Source organism: Cherax quadricarinatus, chromosome 43 (assembly GCF_038502225.1).
Source record: "Cherax quadricarinatus isolate ZL_2023a chromosome 43, ASM3850222v1, whole genome shotgun sequence".
NCBI lineage: Eukaryota > Metazoa > Arthropoda > Malacostraca > Decapoda > Parastacidae > Cherax > Cherax quadricarinatus.
The window spans coordinates 28,342,862-28,361,372 of NC_091334.1; the positions used below are offsets into that span (position 1 = coordinate 28,342,862).

The following is an 18,511-nucleotide window of genomic DNA, read 5'->3' on the forward strand; positions in this document are numbered from 1 at the left end:
ATGCCAGTCTGAACTTACATCAGTCAGCAAGAGAAAAGTTCACTGGAATTCAAGGCAGAAGGGAGTGCCTCAACTTGCTCCTTGTAGTAATGCATCAGGCAGTTTTAAGTGCAAGTCCATGGTTATTTACTGCTCCTTACTAATTATTAGGAGGTCAAGCCAGTCAGCATGGATGTTAAAATGGTATAAAATACCAACAGGTTGTTAGGTAAGACACATATGCAACAGTTAGGTATCTATATTTCGAAACGTTTCGCCTACACAATAGGCGAAACGTTTCGAAATAAAGATACCTAACTGTTGCATATGTGTCTTACCTAAAAGCATGGATGACAAAGCAATTATTTATTGAAAGGTTTAAGCATCAGTTTATTCCCAAAGCTGTTTTACCTGTGCAGCAAGAACCTTGCACTCAAGGTTCTCTTCACTCTTGATAATTCCCAAACTCATCCAGAAGCTTTGATGCATCTGCATTAACTTGTAAATGTTACATTTTTATCACCAAATAAAACATTCTTCATACACCCATTGGATCCTAGGATTACTAGGTCATTCAAGTGTAACAACACACAACAAGTGTAACTACAAAGAACAAAGTGTAACTACAAAGAACAAGTGTAACTACAAAGAACAAGTGGTGTAGGAACTTGTAGCAGTAATGGATGTTGACTCTCAGCTTGGAGTGCCAAACTTTTGGCATAAATTCAACATTGTAAACGCCATCAGCTCTAAATAAATCATGGAATACATGGGGCTGAAACCCCCTGGCAAGCGAGTCCTAGAATTGACAAGCTAGTGTGCTAACCATTGGGCCAGCTGGCTCTTATGCAATTCATCCAACTAGGTATATTTATTTGCAATCATGTTATTATCATTTCATAAGCCATCAGCTGTTGGAAGGGCATGAAACAAATTGCCCCAATCAGTGTTAAATGCAGCCTGGGAAAAGTTATGGCCAGAAACAAGGGAGGTAAAAAACAGAGGAAGAACATGAAGAAAAACACTTAACATTACAACTGTGTTTTGAGCAGTTCTATATTGTTGCTAAACTAGCAGACTTTTTTCACTGAAGAGGACACTGACAAATCTAAAAGCATTGCTTTAAAACAGTGCCTAGAGCAGCTGATGATGCTTTACCATCAGCTGTATAAAGTACACACTGCAGTAGAGATCAACTGGGCTGTGATGGTTATGTAGGTCAGTGGGCCACCAGAAGTAACAGTCTAGTAGACTAGGCAAGCACCAGACCAAGCCTCGCCCAAGACCAGGCTCTGGGAATAGAAAAACTCTCAGAAGTCATCAAAGGTATACCAAAGGTAGGTAAAGTATAACCATCGACTTCAGTGCCAGAACCTTAACCATTCACCTCAACTACAATCCCCAATCATTCCCTCAACTAACAATCTACAACCTTCCACTTCAACCTAGTAAGGCCACACCATCCCAACTCCTATCCATATCACTGACATGTACCAGCAACCAGAATTTCAAACAAAAATATACATTCTCCGGATCTGCAGTTTCATCCGCCTTGAAAGTGGCTGTTAGTACTAGCACAGCATTATTCCAACCCAGAGAGAACAAGTGACTTAACCCTTTCAAGGTTTCTGACGTGTACTAGTACGGCTTACGCACCAGGGTTATTGATGTACTAGAACGCCTAAATTCTAGCGCCTTCAAATCTAGTGAGAGAAAGCTAGTAGGCCTACATATGAAAGAATGGGTCTATGTGGTCAGTGTGCACAGTATAAAAAAATCCTGCAGCACACAATGTGTAATGAGAAAAAAAACTTTGATGGTGTTTTTGGATTAAAACAGCGACTTTGCACTGAATTTTCATATGGTATTTATGGTTGTATTCTAGTTTTACTGGTCTCATTTTATAGAATGGAGGACATATTACAGAAATTGAGATGATTTTGACTGGTTTCACAATGAAAAGTACCTTGAAATTGAGCTCAAAGTAGCAGAAATGTTCGATTTTTACCAAAGTTCAAAAGTAAGCAAATCATGCCAGGCGTCTAATGCACGTCAACTGGCGAGTCTAATATTCTTTTACAAGTGTGCTGATATTATTTATACCATTTCTACACTAATGCAGTAGTCTGCATAACAGTAAATCTTCTATTTTTTGTGAGAATAAAAATTCGAAGTGGAAAGCAAAAGAAATGTAAGAGTGGCCTGGGGACATGACTAACAAACAGAGAACTTGTTATTTTAGTGCCAGGAATGTCTGTCTTGTTTCTTCTGGACCCTATTTGGAAATTGGCATCTTTTGAAATTTGTGTGAAATTGGCAAAATTGCCAATTTCTAACCACTTTATTGGATAATTGGTAAATGGGTGGTTTCTTGTACTCATTCGACAGAAAAAATGGAGTTCTAGCGAAATAAATATGAGTTCTGTCGACTAGTATACAGAAATTGGCCGAAAATAGGGCTAAAAGTTGGCTAAATCGCCGATGGGTAAACATCATCGAGACCGCTAACTTCTCAAGAGCATAATTCCGTAAGTTTTCCATCAAATTTCATACTTTTGGTGTCGTTATGATCGGGAAAAGATTCTCTATCATTTCATAAGAAAAAAAAAATTTTCCGAAAAATTTTCGACCCTGAGAACGAGTTTAGGAGAGGGCCTCTCGACCCTGAAAGGGTTATAGAGACCATCATTGGCTTGGCATCCCTTTGCCAGGTCACCACATGGAGAAGACCTAGGCCAGGACCCATCCTGGTGAACATAACTGTACCTGGAATCCCTTGTTTTGAAGGTGAGTGGTGTGTTGAGGTATATGTGGAGACAAAAAGCAAAGAAGGGAATGTATGAAAGTATAGTAGTACCAACACTCTTATATGGGTGTGAAGCTTGGGTTGTGAATGCAGCAGCGAGGAGGTGGTTGGAGGCAGTGGAGATGTCCTGTCTAAGGGCAATGTGTGGTGTAAATATTATGCAGAAAACTCGGAGTGTGGAAATTAGGAGAAGGTGTGGAGTTAATAAAAGTATTAGTCAGAGGGCTGAAGAGGGTTTGTTGAGGTGGTTTGGTCATTTAGAGAGAATGGATCAAAGTAGAATGACATGGAGAGCATTTAAATCTGTAGGGGAAGGAAGACAGGGTAGGGGTCGTCCTCGAAAAGGTTGGAAGGGGTAAGGGAGGTTTTGTGGGCGAGGGGCTTGGACTTCCAGCAGGCGTGCGTGAGCGTGTTCAATAGGAGTGAATGGAGACGAATGGTATTTGGGACCTGATGAGCTGTTGGAGTGTGAGCAGGGTAATATTTAGTGAAGGGATTCAGGGAAACTGGTTATTTTTATATAGCCAGACTTGAGTACTGGAAATGGGAAGTACAATTCCTGCACTTTAAAGGAGGGGTTTGGGATATTGGCAGTTTGGTGGGATATGTTGTACATCTTTATATGTATATGATTCTGAACTGTTGTGTTCTGAGCACCTCTGCAAAAACAGTGATCATGTGTGAGTGAGGTGAAGGAGTTGAATGACGATGAAAGTATTTTCTTTTTGGGGATTTTCTTTCTTTTTTGGGTCACCCTGCCTCGGTGGGAGACGGCCAACTTGTTAACAAAAAAAAAAAAAAATTATCCATCCTATCACTTTCCTCACAGTTGTGATAACAACACTGTTATGGTCCTTGGAGATGAGACTCTCATATATAATCACATTAGTTTTTTACTCTAGTGTGCAGTTAAAATTTATTTTATACTCCATTCTAGATTTTTATTTCCTAAACTTTCCCATAACAGAGAAAATAAAGTTTGTCCTCACTGAACATCAAAATGTTTTCTGATTGAAAATTTAGTTTCCTCAATGGATGACACTCATGCAAACGATTATACAGCGCTATGATTAATGTCCCTATCTTTGTCAGGTATGAGGAAAAGGGTGGGAGCAAATACTGTACCTTGTGGAACAAAGTTTTTCATTGTGGCAGTCTCTGACTTAACTCTGTTTACTATTTCTCTGTGTTCTCTTGGATAGAAAGATCCATCTACCCACTTTCTACGTTATTCTTTTATCAATTATTCTGTGTGCTACTGCTTGTGATCACACTTGCCGAAGGCTTAAATAGGGCATTTCTAATGGTTAAACTAGTAGTTTTTAGTGGTTAATGGGTGAAAAGGATAATAGTGAATTAGTTGAGAATTGGGCCAATCAGCCCAAAACAGGCCTCAAAATGGGTGAAATCATTGCTGCATAGAGCGACCTCAACTTGCAACTTCATACTTGCATAATTCCATAACTGTTACACAAAATTTCATATTTTTGTCACCTTTACCTTTAGAAAAAGACTGTTAGAAATTTTAAAAGATAAAACTATTTTTTTTAGTCAAAATTGGAGAGAGAGAGTAGAGAGAGAGAGAGGAGAGAGAGAGAGAGAGAACTGGTGGAATTCTGTCATCGCTAAGGTCCCACAGACTGACAGAGTTCAAAACACTACCTTTGGGAATTCTAACACAATTCCTCTGACCACCACAGAGGGAACAAATCCTCTTCCCAGCAACGAGGGAAGCCTTGGATCTGTTAATTCTCCTACACCTGACATCTCTGCTTCAGCCACTGCCAGTCTACTTGACAGTGCACATACCATCTCTGATCCTACACCTGTCAGCATACCTGCCGACACTATTCTAGAATCTGGTAGCAGTGCTTCATCAGCAAGTTCTGAGCCAGGAGTTTCTCCACCAGAGAACGGTGCAGTTAATGATCAGGGAACTATCACTGCACCTGATCACCTACTGCGCCGAAGTACGAACAGCAGGGACACATCTGTCAGAACTGGTAGAGGACGGGGCAGAGGACATGGAGGAGGACGTGGAGGAGGAAGACATCTACAGCTGTCTCACCCTCCACTAACACAGTTCCAGCGGCAGAATCTGAGGACAAATCTGCAAAACACAGGAGGTGCAACAAATCCTAGTCCACCCTCCCAGGCACCTAGGCTGTGCTCTCGCTGTCACCGGAAGGGGCACACTGTCAACAACTGCCTGCGAGATACCAGGTGTAATTACTGCTACAAGAAAGGACATAAGGAGGACCAGTGTCGGAAGAAAAAGGAACCTGACAGACAGGGCCACCTGTTCAGAGACCTGTTCTCAGAACAAACCAGCAGGATCTCTGAATTGGTGAACACTCTCACACGTCACCCACTTAGCTACTCCTATCCCAGCCCAGCAGGTGGGATTGTGCCTTATACAAGACCACAGACCTACATCCCTGCAGCTGCCTCAGTACCCTACCTCTCTCAAGGGCAGGCACCTTACATTCCCTACACACCCACCACCTCAAGCTGACCACTTCATCATGAGGAGCCAGTCTATCAGCATCCTGTCGGCCAATATTAGAGGTTTCATTACTAATGTTGGAGAGCTCACACATAGTTTTGTGAACACTCGACGTCCTGACATGATAGCTGTTGTTGAAACATTTTTGGATGACAGGATTCCAGAAAATTTTGCAAGAATTGCTGGCTACACCTCATGGATGAGAAGAGACAGGTAAGGGCAAGGAGGAGGTGTTGCTGTGTGCTTCTCTAAAAGTGTTCATGCCCAGCACATTGATGTTGCCACCCCTACACATCTTGAAATGATGTTCTTCAAGCTCTGTATAAACACTAGTACCTCTGTACAAGCATGTGCAATGTACAGACCTCAGTGGCAACATGCAGACCCTATCAACTTCCTAATGGAAAATATTGACTCCCTTCTGCTACAACACAACTGTCAACATATTATAATTGTTGGTGACCTCAACCAGCACCTTATACAGAGGAACTTTGATGACCTTCTTGCAGTGTTTGACATGAGAAACTTTGTTGATTTCCCTACTCATATCCCTTGACCCAGTAGTGAGTGATCTGGCAGAAGGCATAGTCACTTGTCAACCCCTCGGCTACGTTGGATCGTCTGACCACAAGGCTGTTTTTACGACACTTAAGATCCCAACAGAACGAGGTGAGGAGTCCACACGCACAACCTGGCTATGGGAAAGAGGTAATTGGCCAGCCCTTTGCTCTGAGCTCGCCACCACCGACTGGAATGCTCTTCTCCAAGGGGATGTTGACAACCAAGTGAAAGCCTTCACTGGACACATCCTTAATCTACAACAAGAACACATTCCTCACAGGCAATATGTGACGAAGCCTACAGATCAGCCTTGGTTTGGCTTTCGTTGTAGAGAGGCTGCTACTGCTAAGTACAAAGCATGGTGAAGGTATAAGAGACATCCTACCACCTATAACAGGAACTTGCACATGCAAGCCTGTAGGCATATGGGTGATGTTCAAAAGTGGGCCATTGCTAAATGGGAGGTGGACACTAAAAGAAAGTTAGCATCAGGTAGGGTAGGCTCCAAAACCTGGTGGTCCCTGGTCAAGGACAGACAAGGTTATCTGCCTGATGAACTTATTCCACCTCTAAATCGACAGGATGGGACCACCTCTACTAGTAGTCAAGAGAAGGCGGACCTCTTTGCTGAACACTTTGCTACCAAAATGCAAGTTCCTGATCCAGCAAGGGACCCTCCTTGGCTAGCTGGAAGAACTGTCTCAAAACTGTCAGTGGTGACAATAAGGCGGGAGGAGGTGCATTTCCTACTTAAATTGCTTGACCAAGAAAAGGCTGTGGGCCCAGACAAGTTGAGCCCAAGATTGTTGAGAAGATGTGCAGACCAGCTAGCAACACCTCTAACTCACATCTTTCAGCACTGCCTAGTACAGTGTAAATGGCCCTCTCTATGGAAAGAGGCAAATGTAGTCCCTGTTCACAAAAAGAAGAGCAGAGCAGAAATCAGCAACTACAGACCAGTGTCACTCCTGTCAATCACTGGTAAGATCCTTGAGACAATAATCTCAAGACAAATGACAGAGTTTTTTGACTACCACTCACTACTTTGTGATCGTCAATATGGCTTCAGGAAAGGTTACTCTGCTGCTGATCTGTTGTTAAACCTCTCCACTAAGTGGCACCAGTCACTGGATGAATCCAAAGTCAGCTGTGTGGTAGCACTGGACATTGCTGGCACTTTCGACCGGGTGTGGCACCAGGGCCTCTTAGCAAAACTTCAAGCACTGGGAATTGCAGGCTCTATGCTATGTCTCCTCAGTGATTACCTTCATGGTAGATCTCTAAGTGTAGTTCTCAATGGAATGGAATCAGCAAGACATCCTATTGGGGCAAGTATTCCACAAGGAAGCGTGCTGGGTCCATTGTTATGGAATGTCTACTTCAACGACCTTCTTCATCTCATCCCAGAATCACATGCATATGCAGACGACTGTACACTGACATTCACTTATCCAAGAGAAGAAATGCCAGCTGCTCTAAGCTACATCAATCACCAGCTGAGAGCTATATCAGCTTGGGGAAATAGATGGCAAGTAACATTTGCACCTGAGAAAACGCAAATGATGATCGTCTCTAGGCACCATGATGGTAATGCTGGTGCAGTAGTAAGGATGAATGGGAGGATGTTGGCACCTGGAGAAGAAGTTGATATCCTTGGGGTGAAATTTGACTCCAAACTAACCATGAAGAACCACGTTGTAAATCTTACAAACAAGGCAGCCAGGAAGCTTACAGCACTTCGCCGTATCTCCCATCTGCTTGACAGTAAGGGTTGCAAGATCCTGTATGAGGCACAAGTACGCTCACACCTTGAGTATGCTCCACTTTCTTGGTTTGCCTGCACCCCCCCCCCTCATCTGCGACTGCTTGACAGAGTACAGAACAGAGCAAGACGTCTCATCTTTCGCCTGGACCAATCCTGGATGGATCTGTCATTTCAGCAGAGTCTTCAACACAGGAGGGATGTGGGTGGCCTTACTGTTACATACAAGGCCAATACTGTCAAAGTACCACACTTGGATCCACTTCAAGGACAGCGAGAAACAAGCTTTTATGCCACAAAACGGGCAGAAAGCAGCAACTTCACTCTGGCTGTACCCTTCTCCAGAACATTACTCCATCTGAGATCATATATACCCAGGATGACTCGAGTATGGAACACATTCGTACAGCATAATGATGTCAATGAGATAAAGTCAGTTGATCACATGAAAATGCTGGCCCACAGATGGCTCCAACTTCATCCCGTTCCCTACTTGTATGTCTCATAACAATGAAAATGCTTTCAAATGAGCTGATGTAGGTAACAGCTCTTAGCATGCCGATAAAGTTAGGAATCCTTAACCTGTAAATAGCATGTCAATAAAGCTAGGGATCCTTAACCTTGTCAAACCCTGTGTGCAAAAAAAAAAAAAAAGAGAGGAGAGAGAAGAAGAGAGAGGAGAGAGAAGAGAAGGCAGAGAGAGAGAGAGAGAGAGAATGAGCTGATGTAGGTAACAGGTCTTAGCTTGTCAATTAAGTTAGGAATCCTTAACCTGTAATAGCTTGTCAATAAAGCTAGGGATCCTTAACCTAACCTTGTCAAACCCTGTGTGTGTGTGTGTGTGTGTGTGTGTGTGTGTGTGTGTGTGTGTGTGTGTGTGTGTGTGTGTGTGTGTGTGTATGTGTGAGAGAGAGAGAGAGACAGAGAGAGAGACAGAGAGACAGACAGAGACAGAGAGACAGAGACAGAGAGAGACAGAGAGACAGAGAGGGAGAGACAGAGACAGAGACAGTCAGAGAGACAGAGACAGAGACAGAGAGACAGAGACACAGAGAGACAGAGACAAAGAGACAGAGACACAGAGAGACAGAGACAGAGAGACAGACACAGACAGAGAGACAGAGAGACAGGCAGACACAGACAGAGAGACAGGCAGACACAGACAGACAGAGAGACAGGCAGACACAGACAGAGAGACAGACACAGACAGAGAGACAGACACAGACAGAGAGACAGGCAGACACAGAAAGAGAGAGAGACAGACACAGACAGAGAGACAGAGAGACAGGCAGACACAGACAGAGAGAGAGACAGACACAGACAGAGAGACAGAGAGACAGGCAGACACAGACAGAGGGGGGGGGATAGGTTTTACTCTGGAGAAATTGAACAGTGTAAAAATGAAATGTTTGTGTTCATGTTCATACCTGGAATACTGATACATCATTAATGTTTCTGGTCACAGCATCAACAACACCAATGAAGGTGTAAGGTACATACCTGAGATATTGAAGCATCATTGATGCCTCTGGTCACAGCATCAATGTCAGCAACACCACTGGAGGTGTAGGGTGGGTATGTGTCCGTCACACCTGGCTTATTGGTTTCCTAAGAGAGAGAAAATGATCTTTTCTTTAAAACTCAGACAAGACAATATTCTGTAATGATGAACTAACTGACAACACAAGACTATAATAATGAACTAACTGACAACACAAGACTATAATAATGAACTAACTGACAACACAAGACTATAATAATGAACTAACTGACAACACAAGACTATAATAATGAACTAACTGACAACACAAGACTATAATAATGGACTAACTGACAACACAAGACTATAATAATGGACTAACTGACAACACAAGACTATAATAATGGACTGACAACACAAGACTATAATAATGGACTGACAACACAAGACTATAATGATGAACTGACAACACAAGACTATAATAATGGACTAACTGACAACACAAGACTATAATAATGGACTAACTGACAACACAAGACTATAATAATGGACTAACTGACAACACAAGACTATAATAATGGACTAACTAACAACACAAGACTATAATAATGGACTGACAACACAAGACTATAATAATGGACTGACAACACAAGACTATAATAATGGACTAACAGACAACACAAGACTATAATAATGGACTAACTGACAACACAAGACTATAATAATGGACTGACAACACAAGACTATAATAATGGACTAACTGACAACACAAGACTATAATAATGGACTAACTGACAACACAAGACTATAATAATGGACTGACAACACAAGACTATAATAATGGACTAACTGACAACACAAGACTATAATAATGGACTAACTGACAACACAAGACTATAATAATGGACTAACTGACAACACAAGACTATAATAATGGACTAACTGACAACACAAGACTATAATGATGAACTAACTGACAACACAAGACTATAATAATGAACTAACTGACAACACAAGACTATAATAATGGACTGACAACACAAGACTATAATAATGGACTAACTGACAACACAAGACTATAATAATGGACTGACAACACAAGACTATAATAATGGACTAACTGACAACACAAGACTATAATAATGGACTGACAACACAAGACTATAATAATGGACTAACTGACAACTCAAGACTATAATGATGAACTAACTGACAACACAAGACTATAATAATGGATTAACTGACAACACAAGATTATAATAATGGACTGACAACACAAGACTATAATAATGGACTAACTGACAACACAAGACTATAATAATGGACTGACAACACAAGACTATAATAATGGACTAACTGACAACACAAGACTATAATAATGAACTGACAACACAAGACTATAATAATGGACTAACTGACAACACAAGACTATAATAATGGACTAACTGACAACACAAGACTAATAATGGACTAACTGAGAACACAAGACTATAATAATGGACTGACAACACAAGACTATAATAATGGACTGACAACACAAGACTATAATAATGGACTAACAGACAACACAAGACTATAATAATGGACTAACTGACAACACAAGACTATAATAATGGACTAACTGACAACACAAGACTATAATAATGGACTAACTGACAACACAAGACTATAATAATGGACTGACAACACAAGACTATAATAATGGACTGACAACACAAGACTATAATAATGGACTAACAGACAACACAAGACTATAATAATGGACTAACTGACAACACAAGACTATAATAATGGACTAACTGACAACACAAGACTATAATAATGGACTAACTGACAACACAAGACTATAATAATGGACTAACCGACAACACAAGACTATAATAATGGACTAACTGACAACACAAGACTATAATGATGAACTAACTGACAACACAAGACTATAATAATGAACTAACTGACAACACAAGACTATAATGATGAACTAACTGACAACACAAGACTATAATAATGGACTAACTGACAACACAAGACTATAATAATGGACTAACTGACAACACAAGACTATAATAATGGACTAACTGACAACACAAGACTATAATAATGGACTAACTGACAACACAAGACTATAATAATGGACTAACTGACAACACAAGACTATAATAATGGACTAACTGACAACACAAGACTATAATAATGGACTAACTGACAACACAAGACTATAATAATGGACTAACTGACAACACAAGACTATAATAATGGACTAACTGACAACACAAGACTATAATAATGGACTGACAACACAAAACTATAATAATGGACTAACTGACAACACAAGACTATAATGATGAACTAACTGACAACACAAGACTATAATAATGAACTAACTGACAACACAAGACTATAATAATGGACTAACTGACAACACAAGACTATAATGATGAACTGACAACACAAGACTATAATAATGAACTAACTGACAACACAAGACTATAATAATGGACTAACTGACAACACAAGACTATAATAATGGACTAACTGACAACACAAGACTATAATAATGAACTAACTGACAACACAAGACTATAATAATGGACTAACTGACAACACAAGACTATAATGATGAACTGACAACACAAGACTATAATAATGGACTGACAAGACAAGACTATAATAATGGACTGACAACACAAGACTATAATAATGGACTGACAACACAAGACTATAATAATGAACTGACAACACAAGACTATAATAATGGACTGACAACACAAGACTATAATAATGAACTGACAACACAAGACTATAATAATGGACTAACTGACAACACAAGACTATAATAATGGACTAACTGACAACACAAGACTATAATGATGAACTGACAACACAAGACTATAATAATGGGCTAACTGACAACACAAGACTATAATAATGGACTGACAACACAAGACTATAATAATAGACTGACAACACAAGACTATAATAATGAACTGACAACACAAGACTATAATAATGGACTGACAACACAAGACTATAATAATGAACTAACTGACAACACAAGACTATAATAATGGACTAACTGACAACACAAGACTATAATAATGGACTAACTGACAACACAAGACTATAATAATGGACTAACTGACAACACAAGACTATAATAATGAACTAACTGACAACACAAGACTATAATAATGGACTAACTGACAACACAAGACTATAATAATGGACTAACTGACAACACAAGACTATAATAATGGACTAACTGACAACACAATATTATAATAATGGACTAACTGACAACACAAGACTATAATAATGGACTAACTGACAACACAAGACTATAATAATGGACTAACTGACAACACAAGACTATAATAATGGACTAACTGACAACACAAGACTATAATAATGGACTAACTGACAACACAAGACTATAATAATGGACTAACTGACAACACAAGACTATAATAATGGACTAACTGACAACACAAGACTATAATAATGGACTAACTGACAACACAAGACTATAATAATGGACTAACTGACAACACAAGACTATAATAATGGACTAACTGACAACACAAGACTATAATAATGGACTGACAACACAAGACTATAATAATGGACTGACAACACAAGACTATAATAATGGACTGACAACACAAGACTATAATAATGGACTAACTGACAACACAAGACTATAATAATGGACTAACTGACAACACAAGACTATAATAATGAACTAACTGACAACACAAGACTATAATAATGGACTAACTGACAACACAAGACTATAATAATGGACTAACTGACAACACAAGACTATAATAATGGACTAACTGACAACACAAGACTATAATAATGGACTAACTGACAACACAAGACTATAATAATGGACTGACAACACAAGACTATAATAATGGACTGACAACACAAGACTATAATAATGGACTGACAACACAAGACTATAATAATGAACTGACAACACAAGACTATAATAATGGACTAACTGACAACACAAGACTATAATAATGGACTAACTGACAACACAAGACTATAATGATGAACTAACTGACAACACAAGATTATAATAATGGACTAACTGACAACACAAGACTATAATAATGGACTGACAATACAAGACTATAATAATGGACTGACAACACAAGACTATAATAATGGACTGACAACACAAGACTATAATAATGGACTGACAACACAAGACCAATAATAATGGACTGACAACACAAGACTATAATAATGAACTAACTGACAACACAAGACTATAATAATGGACTGACAACACAAGACTATAATAATGGACTAACTGACAACACAAGACTATAATAATGGACTAACTGACAAAACAAGACTATAATAATGGACTAACTGACAACACAAGACTATAATAATGAACTAACTGACAACACAAGACTATAATAATGGACTAACTGACAACACAAGACTATAATAATGGACTAACTGACAACACAAGACTATAATAATGGACTAACTGACAACACAAGACTATAATAATGGACTAACTGACAACACAAGACTATAATAATGGACTAACTGACAACACAAGACTATAATAATGGACTAACTGACAACACAAGACTATAATAATGGACTAACTGACAACACAAGACTATAATAATGGACTAACTGACAACACAAGACTATAATAATGGACTAACTGACAACACAAGACTATAATAATGGACTAACTGACAACACAAGACTATAATAATGGACTGACAACACAAGACTATAATAATGGACTGACAACACAAGACTATAATAATGGACTGACAACACAAGACTATAATAATGGACTAACTGACAACACAAGACTATAATAATGGACTAACTGACAACACAAGACTATAATAATGAACTAACTGACAACACAAGACTATAATAATGGACTAACTGACAACACAAGACTATAATAATGGACTAACTGACAACACAAGACTATAATAATGGACTAACTGACAACACAAGACTATAATAATGGACTAACTGACAACACAAGACTATAATAATGGACTGACAACACAAGACTATAATAATGGACTGACAACACAAGACTATAATAATGGACTGACAACACAAGACTATAATAATGAACTGACAACACAAGACTATAATAATGGACTAACTGACAACACAAGACTATAATAATGGACTAACTGACAACACAAGACTATAATGATGAACTAACTGACAACACAAGATTATAATAATGGACTAACTGACAACACAAGACTATAATAATGGACTGACAATACAAGACTATAATAATGGACTGACAACACAAGACTATAATAATGGACTGACAACACAAGACTATAATAATGGACTGACTAATGGACTAACTGACAACACAAGACTGACAACACAAGACCATAATAATGGACTGACAACACAAGACTATAATAATGAACTAACTGACAACACAAGACTATAATAATGGACTGACAACACAAGACTATAATAATGGACTAACTGACAACACAAGACTATAATAATGGACTAACTGACAAAACAAGACTATAATAATGGACTAACTGACAACACAAGACTATAATAATGAACTAACTGACAACACAAGACTATAATAATGGACTAACTGACAACACAAGACTATAATAATGGACTAACTGACAACACAAGACTATAATAATGGACTAACTGACAACACAAGACTATAATAATGAACTAACTGACAACACAAGACTATAATAATGGACTAACTGACAACACAAGACTATAATAATGGACTAACTGACAACACAAGACTATAATAATGGACTAACTGACAACACAAGACTATAATAATGAACTAACTGACAACACAAGACTATAATAATGGACTAACTGACAACACAAGACTATAATAATGGACTAACTGACAACACAAGACTATAATAATGGACTAACTGACAACACAAGACTATAATAATGGACTGACAACACAAGACTATAATAATGGACTAACTGACAACACAAGACTATAATAATGGACTAACTGACAACACAATATTATAATAATGGACTAACTGACAACACAAGACTATAATAATGGACTAACTGACAACACAAGACTATAATAATGGACTAACTGACAACACAAGACTATAATAATGGACTAACTGACAACACAAGACTACAATGACAGAGTAACTATATCAGTGCTACTCAACATCTACTCTGGTAAGGTAAACCAAATCACAAACACAATGCATTTCCTAGAATACAAGACATCTTCAATACTGCATCACTACAATATACAATATACAATACCCACAAGAACACCAACAAGTATTACCTAAACAATAAAACAACCTACTGTGCTCATTATTTACACTCAGTAGAAGGAACCCAATGTAATTTGATGTCTAAGGTAATACCTTCCCTGGTGCATTTGTTGATAAGACAAAGAGTAATGCTGGTGAGACAACTTGAAGTGGGATGTCTGATGAATTCCTATGACTACTGACTGCATTCTAAGTTATTCTGGGCTTGTGTGGTGGATGGTTTTGTTCTGTGGTCCCCCTGCATAGTGTGGTCCTGAAGGACGAGTTTGTCGAACATTTCTGGCTACTGATGAATTGATACGAGTAGGTGTAAGTCGCCGACTCAAGGGACAATTGCAGAGATTATATTTCATAAGGAAGGCCATCAAACAAGGATAGAGTAGAAGCCAGCGATGTGTGTGAACCTCTAGTGAGGACCTGGTTGCACAGGCTTCCTGAGGACAGTTCACGACAAGTCCACACCAAGAGCAAGTCCAGGAATGCCTAGAAGAATTTTCCCACTAATGTTAAAGTATGATAATATTTGCAGAATTGGTCTGTTATCATTTGCCAGAATCTTTCACTCAGTGTGGAGCAAGGTTTTATGCAAGACAGTGCTTCTTGTCACACCTCTATGTGCTGTTCATGACAGTAAAGTATCCTTCTTTGATGACTTGAATGCCTCTGGGCTGTGACAGAGATCTCTTAAGGAAAGGATATAAGCCCACTCACATAGCTTTAAAACACCATCCATAAGTCAGGGAATTTACCTCACAAACCCCTGAAAAATGAGTTAATTACTTGCTAGATGGTTAAAGAACAAAGGACGACCTACTTTATGGTTGCAGTATATGAACTTCAGTAATGCCTTTGAAGGAGTTTCCACTCAGAAAACTGACACAGAGAGGAGCAGAACATGATACAGTAATTGCCCAAATGATGGGCAGTTACTGTATCATGTTGCTGCCACTTTTTGTTGGGGCATTACTGGCTTAAGATGATTTACTGTGGTGGATCCCCAGGTACCAATAGCATAATTAAAGTAGAGATAGATTAGAGAGTAGTATAATGTAAGTACAGTGGACCCTTGGTTTTCGTGTTTAATCCGTTCCAGAGCCATCGGCCAAAACCAAAACCATTTTCCCCATAAGAAATAATGTAAATGGAATTAATCCATTCGAGACATCCAGAAGTATCAACAAAAAAATTTTTTTACCTTAAATATAAATTTACATGCACAAAAGAATGAACATTAAACATGACACTTAACCGTTTTGAATGCTGTTGTTGCTGGAAGGAAAACAGGGAGGAAGAGAGAAGGAAGATAGGTTATTGTTTGGAAGGGAAAACCCCCTCCATAAGGACTGTAGGTACCAAGTCCTTATCTGAGGTCACTTCCCTCCTTTGTTTTTTACTGTCACTAGGACCAGCTTGAGAGTCACTGGACCCCTGTCACACAAAATATCTGTCCAGATAGGTCTGTTTATGGCATCTCTCTAAGATTTGCTTAAAATGGGACATGGCATTGTCATTGTAAAAGTCACCAGCACGGATTGCAACAGCTTTCTCAGGGTGATGTTACTCCACACATTAACCCCTTGACTGTCGCAACCCCCAATCCTGAGGTGTCGCAAAATTTAAAAAAAAAAAATTATTTTTTCTTATGAAATGATAGAGAATCCTTCCCCGATTGTAATGACACCAAAAAAATGAAATTTGATGGAAAACTGACGGAATTATGCTGCTCTCGCGAAGTTAGCGACCTCGGCGCTGTTTACAAATTGGCGATTTCGCCCACTTTGAGCCCTATTTTCGGCTAATTCCATTACTCCAGTCGCCCAAACTCATAGCTATTTCTTTAGAACTCCATTTTTTCTATCGATTGAGTACAAGAAACTGCCCATTTACCGATTTCAACTACCTAATAATGTGGTCAGAAATTTGCAATTTGGCCAATTTCACGAAAACTAAAAAATATAACAATTTCAAAATAAGGTCCAGAATGAACAATGCAGACATTCCTGGCTCTAAAATAACATTTTCTTTGTTCATCAGTCACGTCTCCAGGCCCCTCTGATATTACTCTTGCTTTCTATTTTGAATTTTTATTCAAACAAAAAATAGAAGATTTACTATTATGCAGACTACTGCAATATTGTAATAGTTGTATAAATAACATCAACCCATTCATGACTGCCTATTAGAATGGCTAGTTGGACATTTATTGGACAATGACATCATTTGTTTACTTTTGAACATTGGCAAAAATCAAACATTTCCCCTACTTTGAGCTCCATTTCTAGGTTCTTTTTATAGTAAAATCAATCAAAATCACCTCTATTTCTATAATATGTTTTCCATTCTATCAAATGAGACCAAGAAAACGAGAATACAACCATAAATACTATACGAAAATAGACCACAAAGTCGGCATTTTAATTAAAAAAAAAAAAGTCGGAGTTTTTTTTTCTCATTATGCACTGCGTGCTCCAGGATTTTTTTTATATGGTGCACACTGACCACACAGACCCATTCATTCACATGTGGGCCTACCAGCTTTCTCCTGCTTGATTTGAAGCCGCTAGAATTTATGAGTATGTATACGTCAAACACTGTACCTCGTAAGACGTATATATACGGCCGCAACAGTTAAAGGGTTAATGCACTTTAGTCCACATTGCACAAATCTCCTTAATCTTTGAAGAAGGCACCTTCTTCCACCTCTCTTCCTCTTCCTCTTAAGCAATTTCTCAGCTGTGGTCTGTTGCTGTTGCAGATGAAGCTCTTGCAGCTCATCAGTGGTTAGTTCTTCATTGTGGTCCTCTACCAACTCTTCCACATCCTCCAAACTCATATCCAACCCCATGGAATTCCCCAATGCCACAGTTGATTGCACAACAGGTGTAGGGTCGACAGAGTCAGCCTTAAACCTTTCAAAATCCTTCTTTTGGACACAATCTGGCCACAATTTTCTCCAAGCAGAGTTCATCGTCCTGGAAGTCACTCCCTGCCAAACCTTATCTATAAAGCCTATGCTGTGGATGACACTGAAGTGATTCTTCCAGAACTCTCTTAGGGTCAATTCAGAGTCCGAGGTTATGTCAAAGCACCT

At 38.9% G+C, this 18,511-nt stretch overlaps 1 protein-coding gene across 1 annotated transcript in view; it reads right to left on the reverse strand.

Moving 5' to 3' along the window:
* gammaSnap1 (gamma Soluble NSF attachment protein 1) overlaps nt 1-18,511 on the reverse strand; it is a 68,131-nt gene that overhangs the window by 11,736 nt on the left and 37,884 nt on the right. Inside the window, exon 10 of the mRNA XM_053784158.2 lies at nt 9,115-9,222. Within this exon, the coding sequence (XP_053640133.1) occupies nt 9,115-9,222 (108 nt within the window). The remainder of the gene's footprint in view (nt 1-9,114; nt 9,223-18,511) is intronic.